The sequence below is a fragment of the Rhea pennata genome, chromosome 9 (assembly GCF_028389875.1).
Source record: "Rhea pennata isolate bPtePen1 chromosome 9, bPtePen1.pri, whole genome shotgun sequence".
NCBI lineage: Eukaryota > Metazoa > Chordata > Aves > Rheiformes > Rheidae > Rhea > Rhea pennata.
This window is the reverse complement of record NC_084671.1, coordinates 26,614,394-26,640,285: the sequence shown is the minus strand read 5'-3', so window position 1 is coordinate 26,640,285 and position 25,892 is coordinate 26,614,394. Positions and strand designations below refer to the sequence as shown.

General features: G+C 39.6%; 1 protein-coding gene across 14 annotated transcripts in view; it reads left to right on the top strand.

Moving 5' to 3' along the window:
* Positions 1-25,892, top strand: part of GIGYF2 (GRB10 interacting GYF protein 2) — a 79,527-nt gene that overhangs the window by 51,150 nt on the left and 2,485 nt on the right. For 3 of the 14 annotated variants that reach the window (XM_062583232.1, XM_062583239.1, XM_062583231.1), the window contains 20 exons: positions 4,721-4,938; positions 5,025-5,187; positions 5,274-5,474; positions 5,972-6,162; positions 6,845-7,004; positions 8,889-9,055; positions 9,531-9,619; positions 10,641-10,748; positions 11,311-11,408; positions 11,856-11,956; positions 12,784-12,945; positions 14,784-14,885; positions 17,764-17,922; positions 19,103-19,369; positions 20,220-20,342; positions 20,970-21,173; positions 21,301-21,506; positions 21,814-21,968; positions 23,227-23,396; positions 23,728-23,875. In XM_062583232.1, coding sequence (XP_062439216.1) covers positions 4,721-4,938; positions 5,025-5,187; positions 5,274-5,474; positions 5,972-6,162; positions 6,845-7,004; positions 8,889-9,055; positions 9,531-9,619; positions 10,641-10,748; positions 11,311-11,408; positions 11,856-11,956; positions 12,784-12,945; positions 14,784-14,885; positions 17,764-17,922; positions 19,103-19,369; positions 20,220-20,342; positions 20,970-21,173; positions 21,301-21,506; positions 21,814-21,968; positions 23,227-23,396; positions 23,728-23,875 — 3,192 coding nt within the window. Of the gene's footprint in view, positions 1-4,720; positions 4,939-5,024; positions 5,188-5,273; positions 5,475-5,971; positions 6,163-6,844; positions 7,005-8,888; positions 9,056-9,530; positions 9,620-10,640; positions 10,749-11,310; positions 11,409-11,855; positions 11,957-12,783; positions 12,946-14,783; positions 14,886-17,763; positions 17,923-19,102; positions 19,370-20,219; positions 20,343-20,969; positions 21,174-21,300; positions 21,511-21,813; positions 21,969-23,226; positions 23,397-23,727; positions 23,876-25,892 lie in introns of those variants that run through there. The other 11 variants (XM_062583244.1, XM_062583234.1, XM_062583233.1 and 8 more) reach the window with 11 other exon arrangements.

Sequence of the window (25,892 nt, the reverse complement as noted above, 5' to 3'; positions counted from 1 at the left end):
AGCCACCAGACCATGAGAATGGTTTTCATGGTTTTCTTGATTTAATCAATGAGTTCAATTCAAATTGGAATGACTTAAACTACTACTTTCTGCTTTTTCTGCTGTTAGTAATAATGCTTATACATCCTGCTGAGAACAGACAGACATCTTCACACTTGAAGCACTGACTTCATTTGTGTAGCTGGACCTTCCTTTGACTTGGCCCTGCATGCTCCCTGCTAGATTGCATGTTGCATGCTTTCTTTGGGGTGAGAGCAGGTTAGAGAGTGTAACAGTTGTCAGGCTTGAGTTTATTGGGTTCTGTTGGAAAACAAAGAACGTTTAAAATCCCACAGACCGTTTTTTCCATCTTTTGAATTTCTGTATTTTGTATCCCTTAACTGTATTTATTGGGGGATGGGTAACATAAGTCTACTTATCTTCTGTTTTTTGGTAGAGGATTGAGAAGATGAACTAAGCTGCTTTTATTAAACTAGTTTTGTGCACATAAGCATAGTTTCCAGATTCTGTGATCTATTTTATTAAATCTAAAGTTAACTCCTTTGACATGCATGAAGAGAGTTATGTTGCTATGCTGTGTTTAAACTCTTCCTCTCTCATATGGCTATGCCTAAAATGAAGTGAGAAATCTCAATATTGTTTGTCAAGCAAAGAACAAAATTGGTCAGTTTTATCTTTAGATGCCGGGGGGAGCCTCGACTCTTGATATTTTTGGCCAATATGTTCTGAGGGACCTCTTGGTCAGCATTGACTTTAAGTTTGTGTATGCTTGTCTTATGTACTGCTAAGCTTCTACAAAAAGCTTCTATTCTCAGCCATTTGAAACTTCATGGAGAAGCTAAATGGGTTTTGCTCATGCTGGAGTTTCAGCTCCTGTAGCACTTTTAGCTGTAAAATAGATGTGCCCAACTTTTTTTTATTCTCCCCCTAATTTTTAATTCAGAAGGATTTTAACTTTCTTTTTTTTTTCCCCCAGAACATCAACTTCAGGTTAATGAGTGTGAAAACTCTGGATTGTATCAGCAGGCTTTTCTAGTCAAAGCTTGGAATGTGGAGCTTTTGGTTTGGTTTGGACATTAACAGAAGACATCTTCCTTTGGCTTATACAGTGGAAAAGTTGTTTTGCTCATTGTTGTAGGTAACTGTGGTACCACTCCTGTTGTAAAGGCTGTGTAAGGTAGGCTGGGTTAACCAGCTGTAAGGAATATGACTATAGTTTTGAATTCACTGGCTGCTTCAGAGTTCACTTGATCTTCTCATCCCTTATTTTAAAATGACTTAGTGACTACCTGCCTAAGAAGCCCCCTTTTTTGGATTTGTACAGTGATCACTCTTTAAATCTACAAAGCAAGTCTATTTTATCAGATATAAATAAGAACTTTTTTTAGTTGCAAAGCTAGTGAATGATCTATAGATGTTTGGATGTTTTTTGTTACTAAGTCACCTTTAGGGAATGTGAATTATCTCTTCTTGCCTAAAACTTCTTTCTGGTGCAATTTCATCTTCCCTTGAATAGCTCCATTGAAAGATATTTTTCCTGTAAGGTGTTTTAGTGAGGCTTGAGTCTGTAATTTCGTATTAACATGTGTTTTGGCTGCTGCTTACTTCAGAGCCTTCTCAAATTCATCTTGATTTGCCTTATTTTCAGAATCAACTGCTGTAAATCAAGTAGACTTTCTAATGGCCATTTGTGCTTTGTGCTTCTCACGTATCATAAAGCAGCTAACATATATTGGAAAATCTTGCTGTAGAGTTGAGCACAACAGAAATCAAGTTCATATACAGCATATGCTACTAAGTTAAATATGTACTTTCTTTTGTGTGCTTTGCTTAGTATTTACATTGGAAACTTCTTTCATAAATTCTATAATGTAACTGTTAAGAGATAAATAGCTGTTAAAAATGGAGAGTAAGGTGCACTTACTACTTTTGTCATGTGCCACTAGTCTTATCTTTTACCTACAATGTCACCATAAATTGCAGTGGGTAGATTGCACTTAAAACTGCTTTTCTCACCTTGGAATCTTGCTCATATAATTGTGCCTAATGATCCTGCACGGCCGAGTTTAAAGCTGTTTGTGTCTTGTTTGCTTATATAACTTAATATAAGATTTTAAGGTGTCTTAACTTGTTTTGATGATTGGCAGCCCTGTACTTACCAGAGTTGTTAAATGGTTTATATTCTATGTCTTTTATAAGCTTTTCTTACTGTTAAGAAACAGGTAGTGTGCAGAGCCCATTTATCTCTCTTATTTTTACACCCCTCCTGTCTCTGAAAATGTACAAGCTATGAAATGAGATACGATCTGACTAAATCTTTGCAAGCCAACTGTATGGTAAGCAATCTCAAGTTCTTAATTTGAACTTGAAGATACCTGCAATTAGCAAAATATGCAGAATTTGCCTTCAAAAGCTATGTTTCTGGGTCCCACTATGAACAGCTTGTGCTCCTGGAGTAGGGGTGTGAACCGTGTTAAAATAATTGGGGCTGCTCTTGGGGCATAGTGTCAAGGTGGCCCATTGACAGCTGCACAGAAAGCTCTTACTGTGTCAGATTTTCTCTTTGGTACAGAAGAGATGCTCAGCTGTATATGAGCCCCAGCATAGCAAATAGATGTTTAAGCAATCCTCTAGGAGAGGGAATAGCTGAGTTCAGGCCATGGTGCTCTTTCATTGTTGGAAAACCTGATGCAGACACTGCTGGCTATACCGAGGAGGTGTCTACTGGTGATTTTAATCAGAAATCCTGTCTGGATGTCGGAAACCTCTCCCCTTCAGACCTTGCAAAAAACATTCCACTGCTAAAGGAAGTCCTGGTATTTCTGATAGGAGTGAAAAAGTAGGCTTGATACTGCTTCCAGTATCATGTCAGTGGAATTTGTATGTCAGGCTTGTCCTTTCGGCTATGCCCTGTTGTCTTAGTTGCTGGTTGTTCCCAGAGGTCTTGTCGTTCTTTTATAATGAGACAGCATTTTGGTTGCATATGTTCATATATGTGACTCAAAACTATGGCCCTGTGCAGCCTGTGCTTTTTGAATGTACCTTGAGTTGGAGGCCAGGAGTTGTGGGCAGAGGAGCATGGAGCATCAGGCAGCAATGGTCTCCCAAAGTGGCTGTTAAAAGAGCTCTCAGAAATGTGTAATCCCTCGATGCACCTTCATGGAGACTTCATCTTTGCTTACGTATTTTTGAAATGTTACTGGTGAATGAGGAGTTGGCATAATAGGCCTCCGAAGTGTTAAGGGCTGTTTTGAAGCAGACTGAAAAGATGTGATAAGTGCAAACTTACTGTGCCTTACTTCTTTCCTTAGTGACATTGAAAAGGTGGTGTGAGAAGATTGATTTGATGGTTTTGCCTGCCAAAATGTTTCTTATTTGTTCTCAAGGCATTACTAAAAGATTAAGCTATATAGCTGAAATATTTACAGAGCAAGCGCACACGATATAGTGAAGGCCTTGTTGAAATTTAACCTTTTGTTTCCTTGATAAAATGTAGCCTAAGCTTCATAGTGTTTCTAGGGGGCTGTCATGTTTAAATTGCCCTTTTTTTTTTGTGAAACAAAGATGGATTTTGCATGGTAAACATTAATACTTCAGAGGGTTGATGCCCCTTGTCTATATGAAGTAAATGGAACAGAAGGCAGTGTTTCTCCTCTTCGCTGTGGTTTTTGGTAGCCTCTTAATAAACAGTACAAATAAATGTTGATTTCCCCTGATTCTTGCAAATTTTGAGATGGAGGAAAAAGGGGGAGGATTTTTACTACCAACAAGTAAACAGCCAACATGAAAAACACTAAAAGCTAAGCTATTTTCTTTCTTACTCTGCACATTTCTGGTAAAGTTAGCTTCCACCGGATGGAGAGCTTTGAAAGCAGTTTACCCTACGTCTGCCCCCAATTTTTTTCACCTAGCTACAAGCGCTCTTCAGTTTAAATAGAGAGTGAGCAATATTGCAAAGGATTTTGTTAAACTTGGCTGAATGAAGATGTCTTCTGAATACATTAAAAATAGAAGCGAAGTAAAAGCTGTAGTTAGATTTGGAAAGTTTTTTTTCTTCTCTTATGGATTAGCATCCCAAGTTTTAGTATCCTGTGACTAAAAAATTACTATTCAAGAGACTTGAAGAGTTGTCAGTCTGTTTTTCATGCATATATGCAAAAATGTCACTGGGGGCAGGAGGGAAAAAGCACGGGTGGTTTGTTCAGGATGCTACTTCTACAGATTGTTGCCTAAAAGAAAATACTGAAGGATTTTTTTTAAGCATTTTTTACATATAGAAATCAGTGATGGCTGGTAGAAGGAATTTGCTCAATTCAGTCAACACCTAGTTTTGTTGGTCTTATTTTGGTGCTGTAGTGCCAGAACAGTAGTATTTCTGAAATACTACAAAACATGTAGTGTTTCAGACTATGCAGCTCAGCTTTCTTAGCCTTACTTGTTTTCAATGCCCACGTGATTTACAATGTAGGTATATATGCAATGGGCAATATGCAATGGGGAATATTTGAAGATCTCCTGCTTACTAGTAAGGTACTCCTTTTCTCTCTCCCCTCACCCTCCACCTCTCCTTTAAAGGTGCCAATTTATAGGTGGATTGTACCCTGTGGTGGCTTTCTGAATTTCTTTCACTGTTCGTCACCTTTTCCCTAACCCTTAACCCTTCCAAGTAAGCTACTGCCCCTTGGGACTGTCTTGTAAAGTTGCTTTCCCCCCACCTTAGACGGCCCTCGTTCTGCAGGCTGGCGAGAGCACATGGAGCGACGGCGGAGGTTCGAATTTGATTTCCGGGAACGAGATGATGAACGGGGTTATCGACGAGTACGGTGTGGCAGTGGCAGTATGGACGATGACAGGGACAGCCTCCCTGAATGGTGCTTAGAAGATGCAGAAGAAGAAATGGGAACATTTGACTCCTCTGGAGCATTTCTCTCTTTAAAGGTGAGAAGCTGTGTTGGTCTCGTATTCACTTTGAGCAAATATCCTCTTATGTCCGTAGTTTATTAATGATTATGTTGACTCTGCAGAAGGTACAGAAGGAGCCAATCCCTGAGGAGCAGGAAATGGACTTCCGGCCTGTGGAGGAAGGGGAAGAACGATCTGACTCTGAAGGGAGCCACAATGAAGAAGCCAAAGATCATGAAAAGATGACCAAGAAAGAGGGGGAGAAAACAGAGAGAGTAGTGGCAGGTAAGGAGGGCTCTTAATGCATCTGTTGTATGCTACGCTATGGAATTTCTTTTAATCCAATTAAGCAGAATCATTCAATATTGCAGAAACAGCAGAAGAAGCAGTCCGAACATCTTCACCAGCTGCCAGGTCAGATACTCCACCGAAGTCTCAGCCTCAAGACCCCCTGCAGACTAGCCTTTTTGAAAGGAAAGAAGAGTCGATCCCAGAAAGAATAGAAAAAACAGAAGATAAAGAGAATCGAACAGAAAATACACCGCCAGCCAAAATGTCCAACAGAGGGGAAGGTAGTACGCTTCGTGGATAAGTTGAATAGGTTTCCCTAATTCATTGTGATTAGACTTGGTCTCTTAAGATGTGAGGACTGAATTATGGTGATGGAAACTGAGTTCACCAACTGCTGTATAAACATAAATAAGATTTATTGGAAATGCCACCTCATATGCTTGGGATATACTTGTACCTTACTTTGCAACATAATCTAGAGAAACATGAGCTAATTGTGGATATACCTCACTGTGGCAGTGCAGATTAGCCTAGGCAAATGGAACAGGATGTGCTAGTCTGTGAGAGTTTTGCACTGTTTGAATTAAACTGCTTTTTCCTTGAAGTTAAGTTGTGTGTCTGTGCTATAAACAGTACAAATGCACAGTCATACTTAGATCTGGAAAGTTTTTTGCTTTGCTAGTTTTGAATTGCTGGATGTTGTTTTCTACAAGGAACTTTGTATAAGTTATTTTTGTCTGTGTTAAACTTAATGGACTAATTTTAGCTTTTTCTTTAGATTTGGCTTCTGTTGCTCAACCTTTGCCACAGATTTCTCCAGACACAGCTTCTCCTGCTCATCTTTCTCCTCCTGTTTCCAATTCAAATCCTGCTCTACGGCCAGTTCAGACACCTGTCACAGCTGCCCCAGGCATGGGCAATATTCCTACTGATCCAGATGATGAAGAGGGCCTCAAACACCTAGAGCAGGTAAAATTTTTCAAATTCCTTTGCTGTAAACAACTTTGAGACTGGAGGAATGTGGAATGCAAGATGCTTAGAGCTTAAAGCAAAAATGTAGCTTAGACTCTTAAATCCACAAAGTATACAGAAGCTACTTTTCTTTCCCTTCCTCCTCCCCCCCCCCCATAATTTTCACGGAGAGTAAAGTACTGCGCCTAGTGTTAGAGCTGCAGATTTTAGTGCTTGTGGCCGCTGTCAAGTAGCCTTAAAATTTTCCCAGAGACACCATTAAAGTATAAACCTGATACAAAAAATATGTGCTCATAAATGAAGTGCAAACTGTGTTCATGAAAGCTTAGCAACCACTGGGTGTAGAACTTTTTTCACACTAGTTTTTCCATACTTGTTTTAATTATCACTGTGATAATACTGTGTGGGGTCATCTAGGCAAGTTGTTTTAAAGCTTTACTTGAAAAGCACATGAACCATCGTTCTGAGAAGATGGTAGATTGAGCTCAGGGTTTCTCTTGCAAGTACACCAGTCTTCAAGTTGCCTGTAATTTCTAGTATGCTTTGGTATCACTGAATGCCTAGTATGCTCTGGTATCACTGCATAGTTCGAGCCTGTTATACTTGGTGCACTTATTTTGGAATTTATAAGTATACAACTAACTCTTGTATGTTTTGCTCTTTTTGATGTCTCCTGCAGCAAGCAGAGAAAATGGTGGCATATCTGCAGGACAGTGCACTTGATGATGAAAGGCTAGCAGCAAAAATTCAAGAGCACAGAGCAAAGGGTTCCTCTATGCCGTTGTTCCATGAGGCAATGCAGAAGTGGTACTACAAAGATCCACAAGGAGAAATTCAGGGTAGGTCTGTGCCCTTTACACTTCCTCTTTTGTTTCACAGAACTTAAAATCATCGCAAACTTACCACCAACAGATATGGAAGCTTGCTTCTATAAAAGCAGCACAGAAAATCTGCCACTCTAGAATTAGGTTTTGAAACTGCATCCTTCCATCCATCAGGCTCCATGTCTAGAGTTCTAGCCTTTGTCACCACTTCATATTTATCTGAATTGAGGTCAGACTAAAGCTAGGTATCATGTTGTATTTCCATATGGTAAGAGTAACAAAACAAGTGCAAAAGAGGAACTTGAAAAAAAATCAATGAAGAACAATTAAAACACTTTTCCAGTCTCATCCCAGACACAGTACTCAGAGGAGGAGTTGTCCTTTTTTTTAAGAGAAAACAGAAAACAAGTTTTCACAAGTCTAGTGTTTACACATTATCTCAACTGTACTTGCAACCATGTGTGTTATGGGTTCATATAATGCCAACTGTTTCATGTTTGCAGATTTCACTTAAGTAATTTCAGATTTTTGCACAGAAATTTGGAACAGATCTCTTCTATAGATGCTTGCATGTTTACTTTCAGAAAAGGCTCTTTGGGAAGTCTGTTTTAGCAGCTGCTGAGGTCCCTCCCAAAAACACAATTAAGGAGCTTGCTCTTTACTTGCTGTGTTTCACTGTGTAGTAAAGATCAATACTGTTTAGTGTGGATGACTTCCTAAGCTGTAAACTGGAGACAGGATTTTTAGGGGTATTAATCGTGAGATCTGTGTTGATCTCTTGCCTGCAGGTATTATACACCCTTAAATAATAACAGGTGAAAAGAAAACCCTGAAGTATGTTAAACATGGAGTTTGCATTTGCTCAGTATGCTTCAAACTAGACTAGCTGCTACTGAATGCTTTTTATTCAGTAATGATCTATCAGTTTTTCATTAGAGAAAGCAGTTCCTTGAATGTGACCCCCTAAAAGTGAAGTCTTCCACATAACTTTCTATTGGGCTACCACTTGTGGGTTCATATCCTCTCGGAAGCATCTTCTAAAGATGCTTGTTACAGAGAAGACAAGAATTATCTAACATTCTTGCTTTTCTGAAGATAGTATTTTTGCAAAACTGATATTTATTTGGTTCTGGTTTATCCCAAGCTCATTATCTGGTTCATGCTAATAAAATAACCTTTGTCTATCCTGACTGTCTCCAGTTGGGTATGTAGAATTAGTATGGGAGACTGTCTCCTTTGAAGGAAGCGGCTGAAATGCTTCTCTGAGAGGAAGAGCACAGAAGTATATTTCTAGGGAGGAGCAAGGAAAAACTGCCTCTCCTAATTATCTTCAAAAATGTAATCTTGCAACCAGAGGAGACTCTGCTCATTTCCAAAATTTCAGAAGCAAAACTTCTGTAATATGACTTCTGTTTTGAAGGCCAGACTCTCTCCCCTTCAAATTTGCTCATGTTGAAGCTAAGACTGTTTAATTATCTGTGCGGTTTGTTTGGGGAAGTAGCCGTTACGTTTTTAGCACGGTTAGCTAGCGGATCCTGCTGAGCTCTGAGGAAAGTGGGATGCATATTAGCTGGATTGAGCTCCATGCTATGATGGCCCCTCGGCTTTCATCCCAGAGCTGACCCATCTCTATCCAATGAAAAGTGTAAGGGTCATGTGCTTTTCAATAAAGACCATATGGAGGAATGCCGTAGACACTCCAATGGTCCGGACTTGTGTGTTGACCCTCCGGCCTTGAATGTAAAATGTTTTTCTGTTTGCGCAAGTGGATGAGAAAGGCAGAAAACACTGATGTTAGGTACTGTGTCTCTTTAACAAGAACAATGCTTTTCATTTCTAGTATGCTCATCTTGACTTCCCTTCCCCTTCCCCCCTGTGTATTGGTTGATATTGTTTCAGGTCCTTTCAGTAATCAGGAGATGGCAGAGTGGTTCCAGGCTGGGTATTTCACTATGTCACTGCTGGTTAAGAGAGCATGTGATGAGACTTTCCAACCGCTTGGAGACATCATGAAAATGTGGGGCAGGGTTCCCTTCACTCCAGGTCCAGCACCACTTCCACATCTGGTAATTATGTGGCAGTTTCATTACTCAAATAACCCTTTAAAATACGGAAAAATAATTATTTACAAGTCAAATGCTCGGTCTTGGAGATGTAGGTGCTCCAAGCACCTAAGTTGAGCTCTGTGGTGAACTTACATGTGTGTGTATATATATGGGTGTGTATGTATCTATGCATATAAAATTTTAAGAGGTGAAAATACAGTCTTCTAATTTAAGAATGTGTTTATTTTGCCACATCTGTGAACATAAGATTTGGTCCTGTTGTCTTATGTACAAATTCTGTATATTTCAATTACATCTTTATGTACTCAAACTTTGTTCACAGACATTGAAGGTTAGTTATCGAGGTATTTTTCTATTTTCTTTGTCTTTTCAGTGCAGAAAGTAATTTTTACATGGCTTGCTAGGCATTTACAGTATGCTACTGTTGGTATGTAATGCTATTAAAGTAAAATCATGTTTTTTTTCCTAAACATAGGGTGAGCTGGACCAAGAGCGACTGACTAGACAACAAGAGTTGGCCCTGATCCAAATGCAGCACCTTCAGTATCAGCATCTTTTGATACAGTAAGACTGCCAGTCCCAGAGACCTTCCAGTGGCTGTGTTTTGCTTCACATTTTTAATCATCCAGTTTCAGCTTCTTGTCATTGTTTCCTCGGGCAGTGGGACTGGGAGTGCTGCACCTCCAGTGGCAATAGCCTGCTTCCACAGCTTCCAGAGGCCCCACTAGCCAACAGGGATAGGACGGAGAATGGTTATCGGGAACATTTTTCACAGTCATTCTGTATCATATATAGGTACTCTGAGGTTTGCTATATAGGTCTCTTTTATGGTCACACTGAGTCCCAGCTATTCTTCTAATGCACTTCTGATGTTTTGGAGTCAGGGGAAAGGATATACATCTCTTGAATTGGAGATGAAGAGGGCCATGAACTTTTCTTGGTCTGCTTGCTCAACCTTTTTGAAGGTCAGTGGTGGGTAACTGCTGGCCAAAGCAGTTTATCATCTATTTTTGCCAGAGTTGTCAGCTACAGTTCAGTTCTGGACAGTTTCTAACAGTTTGTTTCGTAGGAGATCAGAGGAAAGCAAGCAGTCAGGCAAACTACTTGTTTGAGCAGTACTGAAAATGTGTGCTGTGATTATGATTTTTTTGAATACTGCTATAAGCTTATCTGATAAGGCAAGGGTCTGCTGTTGTATTAGGAGATGCCTTGATATAGGAGGGGAAAGATTGGTTTGTGTAGATGGGTAGATATCAAAGCTGGATCAGCTTATGAGCAATCTGTATGTAACTTATCAAAAACGGGAATTGGTGTTACACGGCTTAGAAGAGAAAAATTGGACAACAATAATGAGTTGATACCATTGAGGGAGAGAAGACACTTGGTCCATGCGGGCCAATTTTTGGAATTCTTGTATTTTGATTCTTTCCAAGACCCTAATCTGTAGTTTCTTCTAATAATTAGCATGTACATTATATAGGTCATTGGGCATTAGTCATGGAGAGTCTATGTGGAACTGCTGCGACTTGGGCATTATCTATATAAAGTGAGCAAATACCAGTGATTTTCTGCTTCTCTTTTGAAGACAACAATATGCACAGGTGCTGGCTCAGCAGCAAAAAGCAGCCCTCTCATCCCAGCAGCAGCAACAGTTGGCTATTCTCTTGCAACAGTTCCAGGCCCTGAAGATCAGGTGAGTAGCCCAGACTTGAACTGATTACTGTTCATTCTATATTCTGGCTTGTGTGTAGTGATACTTGTAATCCTCTGTGGTCCATCCTATTCAAGTGAGTTCATTGTGTTAGAGTGTTACAGGGTTTCTAAGATTGCATGAAAGTGAAATAGCTGAGGGATGCTTAGGATTTCTTTTTGTGTAGCCTTTACCTCAGAGAACAGGCATGAAAATGAGGAGGAAAGTCTTACAGCTGAAACTATACTTCTTTGACAAGTCTGCTGTGCTAGTAACAGAATGCCCTTGCTGATTGAGTTCTAGCAGCATTGAATACCCATTTCCCCAGGTAGCCTGTGAGCTGCAAATACAGAACTGTACAGTGGCTGACTTAGCCCTGGGCTTGACAGCAGGAATGAGATAAGCAAGAACTCCTCAAGCAAGTGCTATTGTCTGCATCATATTTTTGTGTTAAATATATGTGTGGAATGAGAGAAATATATTATGAGTTACTGAATCTCACTGCGTGTTCAGAGCACTCCTCTCCCTGGAAGTGGCCTGCTGACTCTTCCTGTTGGTATTACAGAATATCTGAACAGAACATGATGCCACCTGTAACAAGGTCTGTGTCAGTGCCGGACACTGGCTCAATTTGGGAACTTCAGTCAGCCTCACAACCTACAGGTAAGACACAAACGTGGTTACTACTTGACATTTGGTGAGATTATTTCTGCACAAGTATTTTTAATTGATTAGGCTAGTTAGTGCTGCAATTTAAGTTTCCTTTGAGAGCTGTGAAGAATACGGTAATTTTTGCATGGTCATCAGACACCTTGATCCAGAGTTAATCCAGACTGCGTGTTAAATTATAGTGGTGTTTTGCCCAGATGAGAGAAATTTGGATAGCTGGTTCTTGTGTAGAATTTTGTAGGTAGGAGCCTTGATCCAGTGGGTAAGTTGCCTTCTGCAGGAAGATAAGGTGGCCCTCTACTGACTAAGAATTATGTATTATCATAGTTCTAGTTCACAGAATATAGTATCAGCCAGCATACACAAGACTTTCCCTTTTGAATTGGTTTTTGTTTGTGTTCTTACTGTTGTTTGTCAATGTTTGTTTTCTTTACTGTCTAGTCTGGGAAGGAAGCAGTGTCTGGGATCTGCCCATTGATACTGCAGCTCAGGGACCAGCTCTAGAACAACTTCAGCAGCTCGAGAAGGCCAAGGCTGCAAAGGTCAGAAATTGTTTTGTATTTTAAGAAATCAGGATCATTGTTTTGCAGCATAACTGTTTCTTGAGCCAGTGGAACACTGTTAGCTCTTTAAACTTCAGGTCATGCTGTACAATCATGATCAGGTCTTCATTAAAAATTACATAAAGAGAATATGGTTATACAAACCAGTAATGAAATCCTTGTGGACTGCTGTTTAGAATCTGTTGCCATGGAGGTACTATTGACCTCTAAACTAATTAGTAACACTTTTACATTTCTTATAAAAACTCTTCACTAGCCACCTCTGTTTAAAAATATGATCATTGTGAGTTCTTATGCCAAACCCAGAGCAGGAGCCAGTTTGTCAACACTTTTCTTAGTTCTTTTCTCTTTACACCAGGTTTTCTCTTTAAACCAGAATTGGTTTAGGGAGTAGTAAGAGTCCTAATTGTTGGGGTTGTTTCATGACTACTCTGGTATCAAGTTCTTTTCTAAGTTTGAATCTGTGCAATTCTGTACATTACCAGAAACCAATTATTTTATGCTGACTGCACAGCAACTCTCTGCTAGCTTCTGAAGTCAGAAGTTACTGTAAGAAGCTGATGTAGAAAGACTGACTAGAGAAATATTTGTTATAGAGCAGATTGTCAGGAGTTATTCTAGACCTTATTGCAGGAATGTGACCCCAGCAGGCAACAAACTCATAGGTAGAAATGCAATTAAGAAGGAAAGCATCTTCCAGATGCTTTATCATCTGTCCTGTTACTATAATCTCAGCAGGAGCTGCCATAAGAAGTGGTGTAGGAATATGTTATCTGCATCTGAGTGTAGTTTTATATGAATTGTAGCTAGAGCAAGAGAGGAGAGAAGTGGAAATGAGGGCCAAACGAGAGGAAGAAGAGAGGAAAAGGCAGGAGGAGCTTCGGAGGCAACAAGAAGAGCTACTTAGGAGGCAGCAGGAAGATGAGAGGAAACGACGGGAAGAGGAAGAACTGGCCCGCAGGAAGCAAGTGAGTTTCCTCAGTGCACTTCATCTCTACTGCCATTTTATAAACTCACTATAAGAATCCTGTGGGGTCTAATTAACCTCTGGTAGGTGTGCATGAAGACAGTTCTAATACTTTTCATGCAAGTATATGAAATTATTTTTTTCTGTTCTTGCTTTTAAGTTTGAGAGCCCAAACTGCAGTCTTGAGAAGTGGGCTCTGATTCACTTCAAGATAGATTCTGATAGGTGAGCTGAGGAGTTTTATTCCATATGGAATATTTCCTCCCAACTCCTTAGTAGTAATACTAGATTTTTAGTTAGTCGCCCAGTTATTGTACGTTAAATCTTCGTTCACCATGTATGCAATCTACTGTTGGATAAGGGGATGTTGCAGAGTAGACTGGAGAATTGAGCAGGTGTTTCACATGCAGAAAATATAGGCAGCCATACTGAAAAGAATTAAACTGATGTAAAATCTGCCTTATATTTTTGCTACTTGCTTATCTTTAACAAAGGCATTTTTGTTTGAGAAAAGATGATCGGGGTTATGTCATGGGCTCTATGAGCCTTTTTTGGTTGTTGTTTGAGAAGGGATGTAGTTTGGAAGTGCTGGACAAGCATGGTTGTTAAAATGAATGGCAGGACCTGTAGGTCTTGCAGTAGGTGGATGCATATAGGATTTGTAGTAAGTTCATAATCTTTACAAGCATATGAAATGGAAAGATTATTAGCTTGAAGTTTGTGGCACTTATTTCTGAAATCTATATTGAAGATAAGGTGAATTCTTTGAGTATAATAGGAAGGTAAGATGGTGAAAGTTGAGGTCTCAGTCTGCACATGAAGGGTAAAGGCAAACACATTGGTGAGCTTATTCACTGAGGAGTTAGTTGTTAAATACCCTATAAAGTATCATTTCTACTATAGCGAAAAAGTAAATAAATATTTTTTTATCTGCCTGGGTTGGTAGGTGTAAAGAATATTTTCTCCTTTAAGAATCAGACATTTCTGGGGAAGCCTCTGAGATCTTTAGTTTTATTAGTTATGGACTTTAATTATTTATTCAGTGTTTGGATTTTCTCTCTGCAGATGTATTCCAGTAGAACTTACTGGATGTGATATGTAGTTAGCTTTCATGGTATCATTAAGAACAGAGTCTATAAATAAATGGCTCCTTACTTTACATGTGATGATATATTAATGTAAGCCATTATGGTATATAGTGGAAAAGTATCCTCTAATGCTCAAGTTCAGGCTTTATTATAGCAGTCAAGCAATAACATACTCAAATTTAACTGAATTAAATTGCTTTAGATCTGTTTTAGTAGTAAATAACTCTTCAGCTGTCCACTTGGTAACTCGATGAGTTTCATCCATTCTGGCTTCAAACAGACCTTGGATTAAGTTTTTTTTCAGACTAATGGTTTTGCCGTTGTGTATAACTTGTTCAAAATATCCATTAAATCCTGAAGTTTTTGTCCACTTTGGCTTTGTACACAAAACAGTCCCATTCTCTCTCTTTCTCTCTCTCTCTGTCACATGAAATATTTGTTTACAAGGAAGGAGGAGAATGGGGTTGGAAGGCAGTAACAGCAAATGTCTTAATTTGTTGCCAATGGAATAATTGCCACAATGCTTAATTCTGAGCAGTAGAGTTTTTTAAAAAAGTAGCAAAGAGTTTAGTTTCTCTTTCCAGAGGAGGGCTTAATATTTAATTATTTATAAAAAGTAAGGAAACTGCTCTAATATTTGAATCTGACCTCTGTACTAGAAGGCATTGTAGAGTCAGTGATGATCTGATTTATTAGCACAGGCTTATACAGAGGAGATGATGCTTAACAAATTTGATTAACTTCTTTTGAGGAGATGACAGTGAGAGCTGAGAGGGGTGAAGCAGTAGACTTAATCTGCCTGGACTTCAGGAAGGCTTTTGATGTAATACTGCATAAAAGACTAGTATATAAGGTTAGTAAATATACTGTTGATGGTGAATTTTTAAAATAACTGATAACTAAAAAAATAACTAATATATTGATTAAATCCTATAGGATGAAGTTTCATACCAAATGATGTTGAATCCAGTTCTGTTCATAGTTTCCATCAATTATCTGCACTGTAGCATTGCGAACAGTAATACGCAGTTTGTGTAGCTCCTGGATGTGTGTGTGGATTTTTGTTTTGTTCTCCCTCCCCGTCCCCGTTTCTGATGTGGTGATATTTTCTGTTTTATAATGATTGATTACTTTCAGGAACAAAATTTGAGGTTTAACATGTAGCTAATAATTGTTTTTCCTCAATTATGTCTTTAATGCTGCCCTCTAAAGCATCTGAGACAAAGTTGAAATCCAAGAAACTGGAAAATTTATAGGCCTTTAACATAGGGAAGCAGAATTGCAGCTGTTATCAACTTCAAAAATTTTATTTAAGAATCCAAAGCCTACTGAAGGAAGATGTTAACCTGAAATGGGAAATGCTACTTCAGCATTCTGTGTGATATTATAGATATTTTAAAATATCTGAAGTAAATTGTGTATATGGCAAGATGTGTGTGTTTGAAAAACAATTATTAGATAAAAATAGATGGTTGATGCTAAAGAACATTAGGTTCTCGTGGAGTCGGCAGTCATAAACATGGGAGCAGTAAGAGCTGAAGGAAAGAGCCTATCCATGTTCTGTAAAGAATATGGGAGAGCTGGGGATGTTTTTGGTCACATGCTCAAACAAAACCACTGAACCATGAAAAGATGTAGGAACGAAAATTGAGAAAACTTTTTCCTAGAGCTATGAAGAAGAGTAAGAAAAAATTCCATGAAGCACACGGTTCGCAACTTTTCATGATGTTGCAAGGTTTGAGGGGCGGATTTCCCCCCACCTCCGTTTTGTTACATCCCCTCGTTCCTGGCATTCAGCAGTGTCCCTTCTGGCAGGCCTTAGGAACGAGGAGATCTCTGCATCTTTATTCATGGCACTTACGGTCTCATTTCCAAAGGGGAAAGTAGGGCAGAGATGGCAGTGAACTGCTGCCGCGTAGGAGGATTCGGTGGCTTTTTTTTTTTTTTCTTCTCCCTCAGGTAGCACATGTTCTGTCAGTGCCGAGAGCTGGGCGTCCCCGCGGCCTGCCTCATGGCTGGGCATCGTGAGCGGAGATCCTGGCTGTGCGCGTGATCTCTGGTCAAGCAAAATGCAGGCTCGCGCACCCCCAACCTTCTCAGACTTTTCAGTAGAAGAAGCAGCAAGCAGAAGTCTTTTAGCGCTGGCACTGGGGACACTTGATTGTTTTGACTTGACTGCATGTGTCCAATTCATCCGGTTATGGGTCCAGTTGAAAAAATGGTTTGGCACTGAGTGTGGGCTTGAAGCTTTTCTGAAGATGAGAAATCAAAGCCTTAAATTAATAGATAAAACAGTAGCCAGTGAACCATTTTCTAAGTCCAGCTAGTGGAATAAGACCTTAATCACACATTTCATAGGGGAAAAAAAAAAAAAAAAAAAAAAAAAAGCTTTTTGTCCTTTAGCATCAACCCATTTGAGTGACACACGTGGGTATGAATTATTTTTGGCTTGCAGCCTGCAGCTCTTTGTCCCACAGGATTGGTTGTGAAGAATGTTCTCTCTCTGCTGGACAGTTATATTATAGACAACCAAAGTTGGCCATTGTCAGAAAGAAACCTTCCTTATTTTAAGAGTTCAGAATGGATATCTCCGTGCTGCACAACTAGCATCCCTTACTCCTGTGCATAACATTGCTCACAGAAAATGTAGGAATAAAATTGCAGTCCTGACTGTCTAAAGGAAAATACACTTACAAATGCTTTAGAAATGACCTTGTCCAACATGTAGAAAGTCTGAGCTGAGCCAGAAGAATAAGTCAAAGTGGAAAGAAGGGATGGAAAGCAGAGTGGCCTCAATAGAGTTGCTGAATTTCAGAAATCTGAAAAGGCTGCAATAAGCATGACTATTTTATGCAAGGGGAAGTCAGAAGCAGGTGGAAAAAAAATGACAGGTACTGCTCCTGCTTCTCAACATAGAGGAGCCCAAAATGCTGATTGTGCCCTGATCCTTAAAAGCACAAGAAGCAGAATGGAAAAATTTGCATTAATCTTCAGAGCAGTAGGAAAGGGTGCTAATGTTTTTCTGTGTTGGGAAGGTGGATTTGTTAGGTGAAGGAGGCAGAGTAAACAATTTTACCATCTGGAAAACAAAATAAAATATATTGGAAGATATTTAATCTAGGGATAGCAAAAAATCAAAGCCCTCGAGACTTTTCACTGCCTTAGTTATTTAAATAATTTAGGGAAAGCCCAGTCAAAGCCCCTTCATTGACTTCCACATCTCTCTGACTTCCCAAGGTAACATTGTCCTTGAGTATACTGGGCTGCTCCACCTTTATGGCATCTGGAGGTGTGGGTCGAGTTTTGTAGTTCACTTTGAGTAGTCAGTGTATAGAAACTCCTGGTGTAGGAAAAGTTTTCATCTCTGACACCTGAAAAGGGGGTTATGGAGGCATCTGCACATCAAAATGTACATGTTCAAATATAGTTACTATATACTGCAAAGAGGAATCTCACCCTTTAATTGTTTTCTCACTCCACACGCTTGTTTTTTGTATAAAAGGAAAGATAGGTAAAGATTTTGAATTTCTTTTCTCATTAAAAGAATTTGCTTATGTATGAAATGCATATCGCATCAGAAAGCTTCTTTGGTGTTTAATGCTTTGGTTGGCGCTTAGCTTGGAGCAGAGAAGCTTTCACTGAGGTATTCACATGGCCAGATTATGTTGTATTCTGTGTTTTCATGCAGTTTGAAATGGATTTATAGATTGACATTTTGTTCCCAACTTCAGGAAGAAGCCCTGAGGAGGCAAAGAGAACAGGAAATTGCACTAAGACGGCAGCGGGAGGAAGAGGAACGGCAACAGCAGGAAGAAGCACTTAGAAGGTTGGAAGAGAGGAGAAGAGAAGAGGAGGAAAGGCGACAGCGAGAGGAATTACTTCGTAAACAGGTGAAAACTGGCAAAAGGGATCTTTATGTTTTAATTATAGGGACAACCACAACTGGATGAGCTTTGAAGCTTGCATACATCTCAGAGCGTCAGTATTTGTGGAGGAATGCAAAGCTCATAGACAGTACAAGTGAATATAAAATAAGTTGTTTACCTGTACCCTGATAGAAACAAAATAATCAGAATGTGATCTTGCCTGTGGAAAAGAGGTGTTTGTAGAATGTGTGGATTTTCTTCATGTATATTGAACCTTAAGAGCGGCTTTGCAACATATTTTTAATCCTCCCTATGTAAGACAGGCTGAATACTTACAATACTCTACTAGAATAATAATTTATGTTGCAAGTTGTCATTCTCCCAGTCTTTACCATAGAACTGTGTTATCATTAGCTTTCCTCTGAGGTTACCTGTTTTGCCAGCCTTTCTGTACTCTGCCAAGACTATACCTGCTTCCAAAAGTTAATTTCTTTTTGTCCCCCTCGCCCCTTCCACCTTTTCTTGCTTTATTATTAACAGTTTTTCCCTTTAAAAGTCAGCTTTGGAGTTCATGCTGGAGAACGTGAGCTTCCACTCCGTAATTGATCCTGTCACAGTCTCCTAAACCAAACTAATCTTAAAACGTGATTGACTTCACATTAATTTTCAGGTCGATTTCAGAATTACCAATTGTTATTTAATAACTCATTTTTTCAGTGCCCTCCATAACAAGACACTCATTACCATTTCAATCCCACCATATAGCTGTTTTCTTGTTAGCAGGAGCATGTTTCCCTTTGCAGCTCTAGGGCTGAGCAGTAAGCCTCACATCTTGTCAGTTGAGTTTCCCCTGCCTGTGTCAAATTCAGTCTAAGCCTTTTGTCAACTTATTCCTGTCCGAGCTTTGTTCTGTTAAAAGTACAGCAGTGCTTGACTCTAAGATAAGCCTACAGAAGAAGCTTAGACTGAAAGATGGACGGTTTCCAGAAGGAAGGTGATAGAGAACTGTTTCCGGTCCTTTGGAGTGATGTGAATCTTGTGTTTTTAGGGAATCTAGACTAGCTTTTTAGGACTTTTACCCTGAGAAATATAAAAATAAATGAACAGCATGGTCTAGGCCACAGATAAAAAGGCCCCACTCAGTTCTCTCAGGATCTCTAAAATAGCAGAATTGAAGTAATTTAAGTTTTCTGAATCAACTTAGAGACTTTATTCTTCTTTGTGTCCTGGGAAGGAAGAGGAGGCTGCCAAGTGGGCGCGTGAAGAGGAGGAAGCCCAACGGCGACTTGAGGAAAGCCGACTACGCATGGAAGAAGAGGCAGCCAGGCAGCGACTCGAAGAAGAAGAGCGAAAGCGCAAGGAGCTGGAACTCCAGCGCCAGAAAGAAATAATGAGACAAAGGCAGCAGCAGCAGGAGGCTTTACGACGGTTGCAACAACAGCAGCAACAGCAGCAACTTGCACAAATGAAGGTAACACATCTCTACAGTTTAACCTTCTTCAATATATTATGTGGAACGACTGGAGGATTCAGGGTTGAACAGAGCAGGGAGAGAAGAAATGTCTGGGGAGGGCAGAGTAAATCGTCTTTATCAGAGTAACGGGAGAAACGAGGAAGAAAAGGTTGCAAAACAAGGAAGGAGCAGGTTCAGTCAAGAGAAGCTTGCTGAAAAGGGGTTCACAGGTTAATTTCGACTTTACTATGGTGAGTGAGGGCCATTGCTAAGTATCAACTTATCCATTGCTATAGATCTGAAAGGCTTAGTTTGCTGAATGCAGAGGTGCCATCTCTGTCTTGTCAGTCTGGTGTTTGGCTAACACCTACCGAAAAGGCTTTTGCAGTTCCTTATCCTGTAGTTCTACTGGAATAAATGTAACTGGGTTGTGGTTATTCCCTCCAGGAAAAGGCAGCTGAGATGTGTGTCTGTAGCAGATAAATACCATGCTGCATTTGAGTCACTTTTTGAAAAAGTATTATACAGTTGCCTTGTATTTATTCCACAGAAAGCATGCAAATGTATAACAACATAAGTCTTTGGAATCAAAATTTGATTGCTGTCTTTCAGATCTTATTCTTGATATGCTGCAGCTTTGGTGCTGATGCATCAGATGGCAATTGAAAAACATACAGATTTTAGTGTGTATTTTAAGTTTTTTACTATTTTATGACTTCTAATATTTTATCAAAGTTTGAAGGTGGAGGAGATTATCCCTCTTTTTCCTGTGCCCTATGGGCTTTTATTTTTTTTCATGTTTATACTTTAGTAGTGGTAGTCTCTAAAAGATTTTTGTAATTCTTACTGATGGGTTTTTTTGGCCTAGCTCCCTTCATCTTCAACATGGGGTCAGCAGTCAAATTCAGGAGCATGTCAATCCCAGACAACACTGTCATTGGCAGAAATCCAAAAGCTAGAGGAAGAACGAGAACGGCAGCTTCGAGAAGAGGTAAATTGATGCTGAGGAAGTGTAATGTTAATTAAAGTGGACTTGACAAAATGCCTGCTTAGCTGTTGATTAAGTGATTGGTAGGAATGAGAAAGATGATTTTTTGAAATAGCATAACACTGGTAAAACTTAATCCTATCTTTCAATCATAGATTCAATAGGTATTTATTTGACGGTTTTTATAACCTCTTAATGTAAATATCCTGAAAGGAGGACAAGTGGTATTCTTTTCTTTTAATCCTAGGAGTATAACATGTTCAAGAAACACTATAAAGATGTTCCACACCTGTGCTGTAATCTGCTTTGTGCATGAAACCAGGGCATTTAAGGAGGGGAAGGGAGAAGTGGTAGGAGGAAGTATTCCCCTAAGATCCCAAATGCCTGACTAGCAACAGTTGTAACAGTTGAGCAAACTATTCTGTCTTAAGCTAATAAACAGTTTACCTTTGGTAGTCACACTTAGCATCTCCCTTCTTGGAGGATCTGTAACAGCACTAAAATAATGTTAGGTCAGCCAAACTTCTACAGAAGAAACTGAAAGCTATTTAAAATCAATTTCCCTGCTGGAATTCTGAATAGTGGTGATCTCCTGAAAGTGTAACCAAGGGTTTTTCTTGCATGCAACAGCAAAGACGTCAACAGCGTGAACTAATGAAAGCCCTCCAGCAACAGCAGCAACAACAGCAGCAAAAACTGTCAGGCTGGGGTAATGTCACCAAACCAACAGGCACCACCAAGTCCCTGCTGGAGATACAGCAGGAAGAGGCAAGGCAGATGCAGAAACAGCAGCAACAGCAGCACCAGCAGCCGAACAGAGTCAGAAATACTACGGTATGAATAGTGTTTGTCTTATCAATACATGGAGGGAAACAGTACGTGACAGTTCTCCATGTCAGTTCATTACTGTTTTGCCAGGTCTGGTGTTAATAACCAGGATCTCTTTGTTATGTTTCAACAGCACTCTAACCTGCACACCAGCATTGGGAATTCAGTGTGGGGCTCCCTAAACACTAATCCCAGCAACCAGTGGGCATCTGACCTAGTCAGTAGCATCTGGAGTAATGCTGATACCAAAAACTCAAACATGGGTTTCTGGGATGATGCAGTGAAGGAAGTGGGACCTCGTAACTCGACCAATAAAAACAAAAGCAATGCCAGCCTCAGGTAGGAACTGGGGAAGGAGCTTTTGCAAAGAAAGGCTACTGGTCCTGAGATGACCGCTAAGCAATTATAGCATCTTTGTGTATTTTCCTTTATTGTGTGTCACTCAGGATCCCTTTTGACAAAAAAAAATAGCTAATAGGTGATCAGTCACAAATTACTTCAGCATCTATTTGGAAAATGAGTTGGTTCTTAAACAGCACTTGCCTCTTGTAAATTAGTGAGTGTTTTAGTGCTAGACTGTATACTGTACTGTTGGTAAGTCACATAGTTTGTAACTGTAGTATTGTCTGTTTTTTCTTTATCTCAGTAAATCTGTAGGTATTACAAGTAGACAAAACAAGAAGGTGGAAGAAGAGGAGAAGCTGTTGAAGTTGTTCCAGGGGGTTAATAAAGCCCAGGATGGATTCACTCAGTGGTGTGAACAGATGCTTCATGCACTCAACACAGCCAATAACTTAGATGGTAAGAGGCAGTCAGGAATGGAAATGCTTCGCTGTGGTGCTGCATGACAAACAGTATCACATTGGTCTGCTGAGTAGATAATTCTGAGGAAAAGTAATGACATTTAGTTAAAGTAATTTTGCAATGTAGTCAACAAAATGGCATAATTTCTAAAGGGTGATCCTAAGAAGTGTTATATCTTCTTCTCCATGGTTTTCAGTAGGTTAAATGCTAAAAATCAATTGAAACTGGAACTAGTTTTAAAATCTGTCATCTAAAGCCCAGCTGATAAGTTTTCTTGTTGGTGGAAGCAGTATCAGATAAGTGATAAGGATCTAGTTGATTTTTAAGTGTAGGCAAAATTATCATATGTCTCCCTATAAAGCTGGTGGTGTGTTTATTGTGGAGTAGTTTTTTTGGTCTTTTGGTAAAACTGGTTGCTTGGAAATTGCAGATCCCTGTGCTCTAGTATTGACATGCTGCAAAGTTGTGGTTCTGTGGGGCGCTCAAGCCTGGCTGGAGAAAAAGCTGCCCCAAGAGCTAGGTTTGCACCTCTCAGTTCCAGCTTTTCTCCTCCTCTGCAGCCCATATATGCTCTAAGAACCTTGTTGGCCTGATCTGTGATAAACCAACTAGTTGCCTCCAGTGTCTGAAGGGAGGCTGTGGCTCTGTAGTGCTGCCAGGTGTCTCACATCTGTGGTGAGCTTCTGTGCTTTCAGAGATATGTTGTCACAGGTGAAAAGCTGTTGCTGTGGTGTCTTTGTGATTTGCTTTGCCCTTCTCTGTGTTCAGTAATGCAGCCCAACAAAAGTATTCTAAAGACAACAGGTGGTGAAGGAGGCTTGTAGGTGTGCTCACTGTTGAACTTCAGTTGTTTGCAGGTCAGGTCAGCCACTGTGGGCTGTGCCCTGCTGTGCTTCAGCCAAAAAAGAAAATGCATTGATGACAGCACTAACGAGAATATTTTCATTTGGGCCTGGCATTAACTTTGAATTAGCTTCCGAACTGGCATTGTCTAAAGCTAATGGGCTAATGTACCCTTAGGACTGCCAGTTTGATTTGCCTTCTCATCACATTAGCTGTCTGTCTTATTCTTGCTTTGCCTGTAGAGTAAGTGAAACACATTTTAGGGCTCTGCTGTAGGGAGCTTAAAAGGGCAAGCCATTTGCTGTGGCCGCTAGGTTGGCAAGTATTTGAAACAAATCCAAACCTTGTGGGTTTTTGCCTGTACGGGTTCACACGTCTGCACACATTCTCTCACGGCCATCTTCTCTTGCAGTTCCCACGTTTGTTTCCTTCCTAAAGGAAGTAGAGTCTCCCTATGAGGTCCATGATTACATCAGAGCCTATCTTGGAGATACTCCTGAGGCTAAGGAGTTTGCCAAGCAGTTTCTTGAGCGCCGTGCCAAACAGAAAGCCAGTCAGCAGCGGCAACAGCAGCAGCAACAGGTAAATCTTACTTGCTATAGTTAGAAGTAAATAGATGTTATCTGGGAATCTGAAGAGTCTGGATTTCTGCTAGTGTGACAGGAGCATAAGCAAGATGCTAGAGGTGATGTGAAATGCTGAGGGAGAAAAAAGCAAATTTCAAGTATTTATTGCAGAATCATTCATCCTTTGTAACTAAATAGTTGAGGCCAGTTGCAGATCAAATAGTGACTTGTGCTGGCCAGTATGCTTTGGAGAGAGGTGATACAGGAAGTGCTTTGGGGGCTCTGAATGTTTTCGGTATAAATAAGCTTAATTCCATTTTGTAATTTTGTACTTGTTTTCATTCTAGGATTCTGTGTGGGGGATGAACCACAGTTCGCTACATTCGGTCTTTCAGACCAATCAGAGCAACAACCAGCAATCCAATTTTGAGGCTGTGCAGAGTGGGAAGAAAAAGAAGAAACAGAAGATGGTTCGCGCAGATCCCAGCTTGCTAGGTCAGTTTTAATTTTTTTTCAAGGTTAATGTTTTGGGGATGGCAGGGGGAAGCCTTGTGGAATGTAGAAATCTTGTTCATCTAAATGCAACCATTGAATTAAAACAGAAAAGGTGAAAGATGAACATTTAGAGTCTGTATTTCAGTGTAAGAATTCTTTTAATAATGCTTCAGATTTGTGGAAAAATTTTGTCTAATATTCCTGTTGCTGCTAGGGGCAGTTTGGGCCAGAGTACAGTATCATGTAGAATACACTGATGTAAATCAGTGATTCCACTTCCTGATTAGAGGAGTCCCTTGTAACTTGTTTGCCCAGGTGCAGGCAGTAAAGAAAGAACAAGGGTCTTCTAGAGGAAAATCTTAATTCTAGTTATTAAGTCTTGATATCAAGCACAAGGCTCACTTCCAATATGTCCTCCTTCCTCAGTGAGGGAGGGAAAAATGTAGAAAATAGTCTGAAAAATCAGGAAGTCTATGTGGCAGGCTGTAGTTTTTAGGAAGAAGTTCAGAATGAGCTTAGAAGTTTCCAAGGGAAAAAGGTCATGTATAGTAGGGGGAAAGACTGTATTTGCCTTGTTTAAACATGCCTGTATTCATTAACATTGCTCACCTGTTTTAAGAGATGAAAAGCAACTTTTCCAGAAGATGTTAAAGACCAAGTTTTTGTATATTGGGAATTTTTGTTCTCCGATATGGAGGAAGCTGCCTATCATGGACATAAGGCTATCCCTTCAGATACCCTGGATCTTTAAGGGTGCTGTTGGAATAAATGATAATCCCAGATATGTTTGGCATTTATGTGGTATAATGGTGATAACTTGTATCTTATGATTGAAAGCAAGTAAAGGTGGTTGGTAGCATGAAAGCTTCTTGCATAGTAAGATATTTCGCATTTTGCCCCTAAAAAGCTTGCTCTCTACAGTGATCTGCTTTTTTAATAATGTATATATACATAGTTAATAAAAGGAGATATTTGTTTATTTTCAATTTTGATTGTGGAGAGCTATTTAATGCCTTGGTTGTTATTTGGAAACCTAAGTAGTTCAGGGATGTCAAACTCTCTTCTGCTTTGAGTTGGCCTACGCTTATTTTATTGAATTCATGCTAAGTATTTTTGACATTTATATGAAAGATGTTTATAAAAGCAAAGCACATGTTTTCTGGTTTTTCTTCTGGAACAATTTCATAAGACTTAACTTTGTCTTCCTAATTTTTCTACATGAACTCACCATCTTAGAAAAGGCAGTAAAGCTCTTCCTAGGGGCGGGGGAATGCAGACCAAATCTGGTCACAAGTCTTGACCTGGAAGCAATAAAGATGCAGATGCCATTAATACTTTTCCCTTTCTCCCCCTACTCAGTTTAGTTTTTATGAGATGAGGATGATAGTTAATCTGCCCTTACAGCATTTATGGAAAAATGTCTGTTAAAATCTGCTCATGTTGCATTATTAAGAAATCATGATTATACATGAAGCTGCAACTGTAAGGGAACTAACGTGTGCAATTTCATAAAAATGAATACTCCTCACTGCAAAATAATTCCAAAAATTTCTAGGTAATAGAGTGCCACCAGAGGGAGCCAGAATGGTTTCCTTAAACCTACTGAACAGAGCACTTGGTATCTGTTGAGGATAATGGCTGTGAAAAGTGGTTTGTTCTCTAGCACAGAACAAGCCAATGGAGACAAAGAAATGCTCATTTTAGATTTAGCTACAGTCTATGAAAAAAAAAAAAACTTTGCATAGAATTTCTATGCAAAAGTCACACTCTACCATTGGAATTTTTCCTTTGTAAAAGATGTATTGCTTTTTTTTTGCTTGTGTATCATTGTAATGTACAGTTAGTGTTCGGTAGAAGTTCGGGTATATCTTCAGCCACCTAGAGAGCAGCATGCAGCATTGTACTTTCTCAGGTTGTACCCCTGAGCAGTGTTTGGAGATTGTAAAAAGCATGGAAATGTGTGGAATTTTCACTAAATTTATCAAATACATACTTAGATTTAAACTAAGAGTAGAAC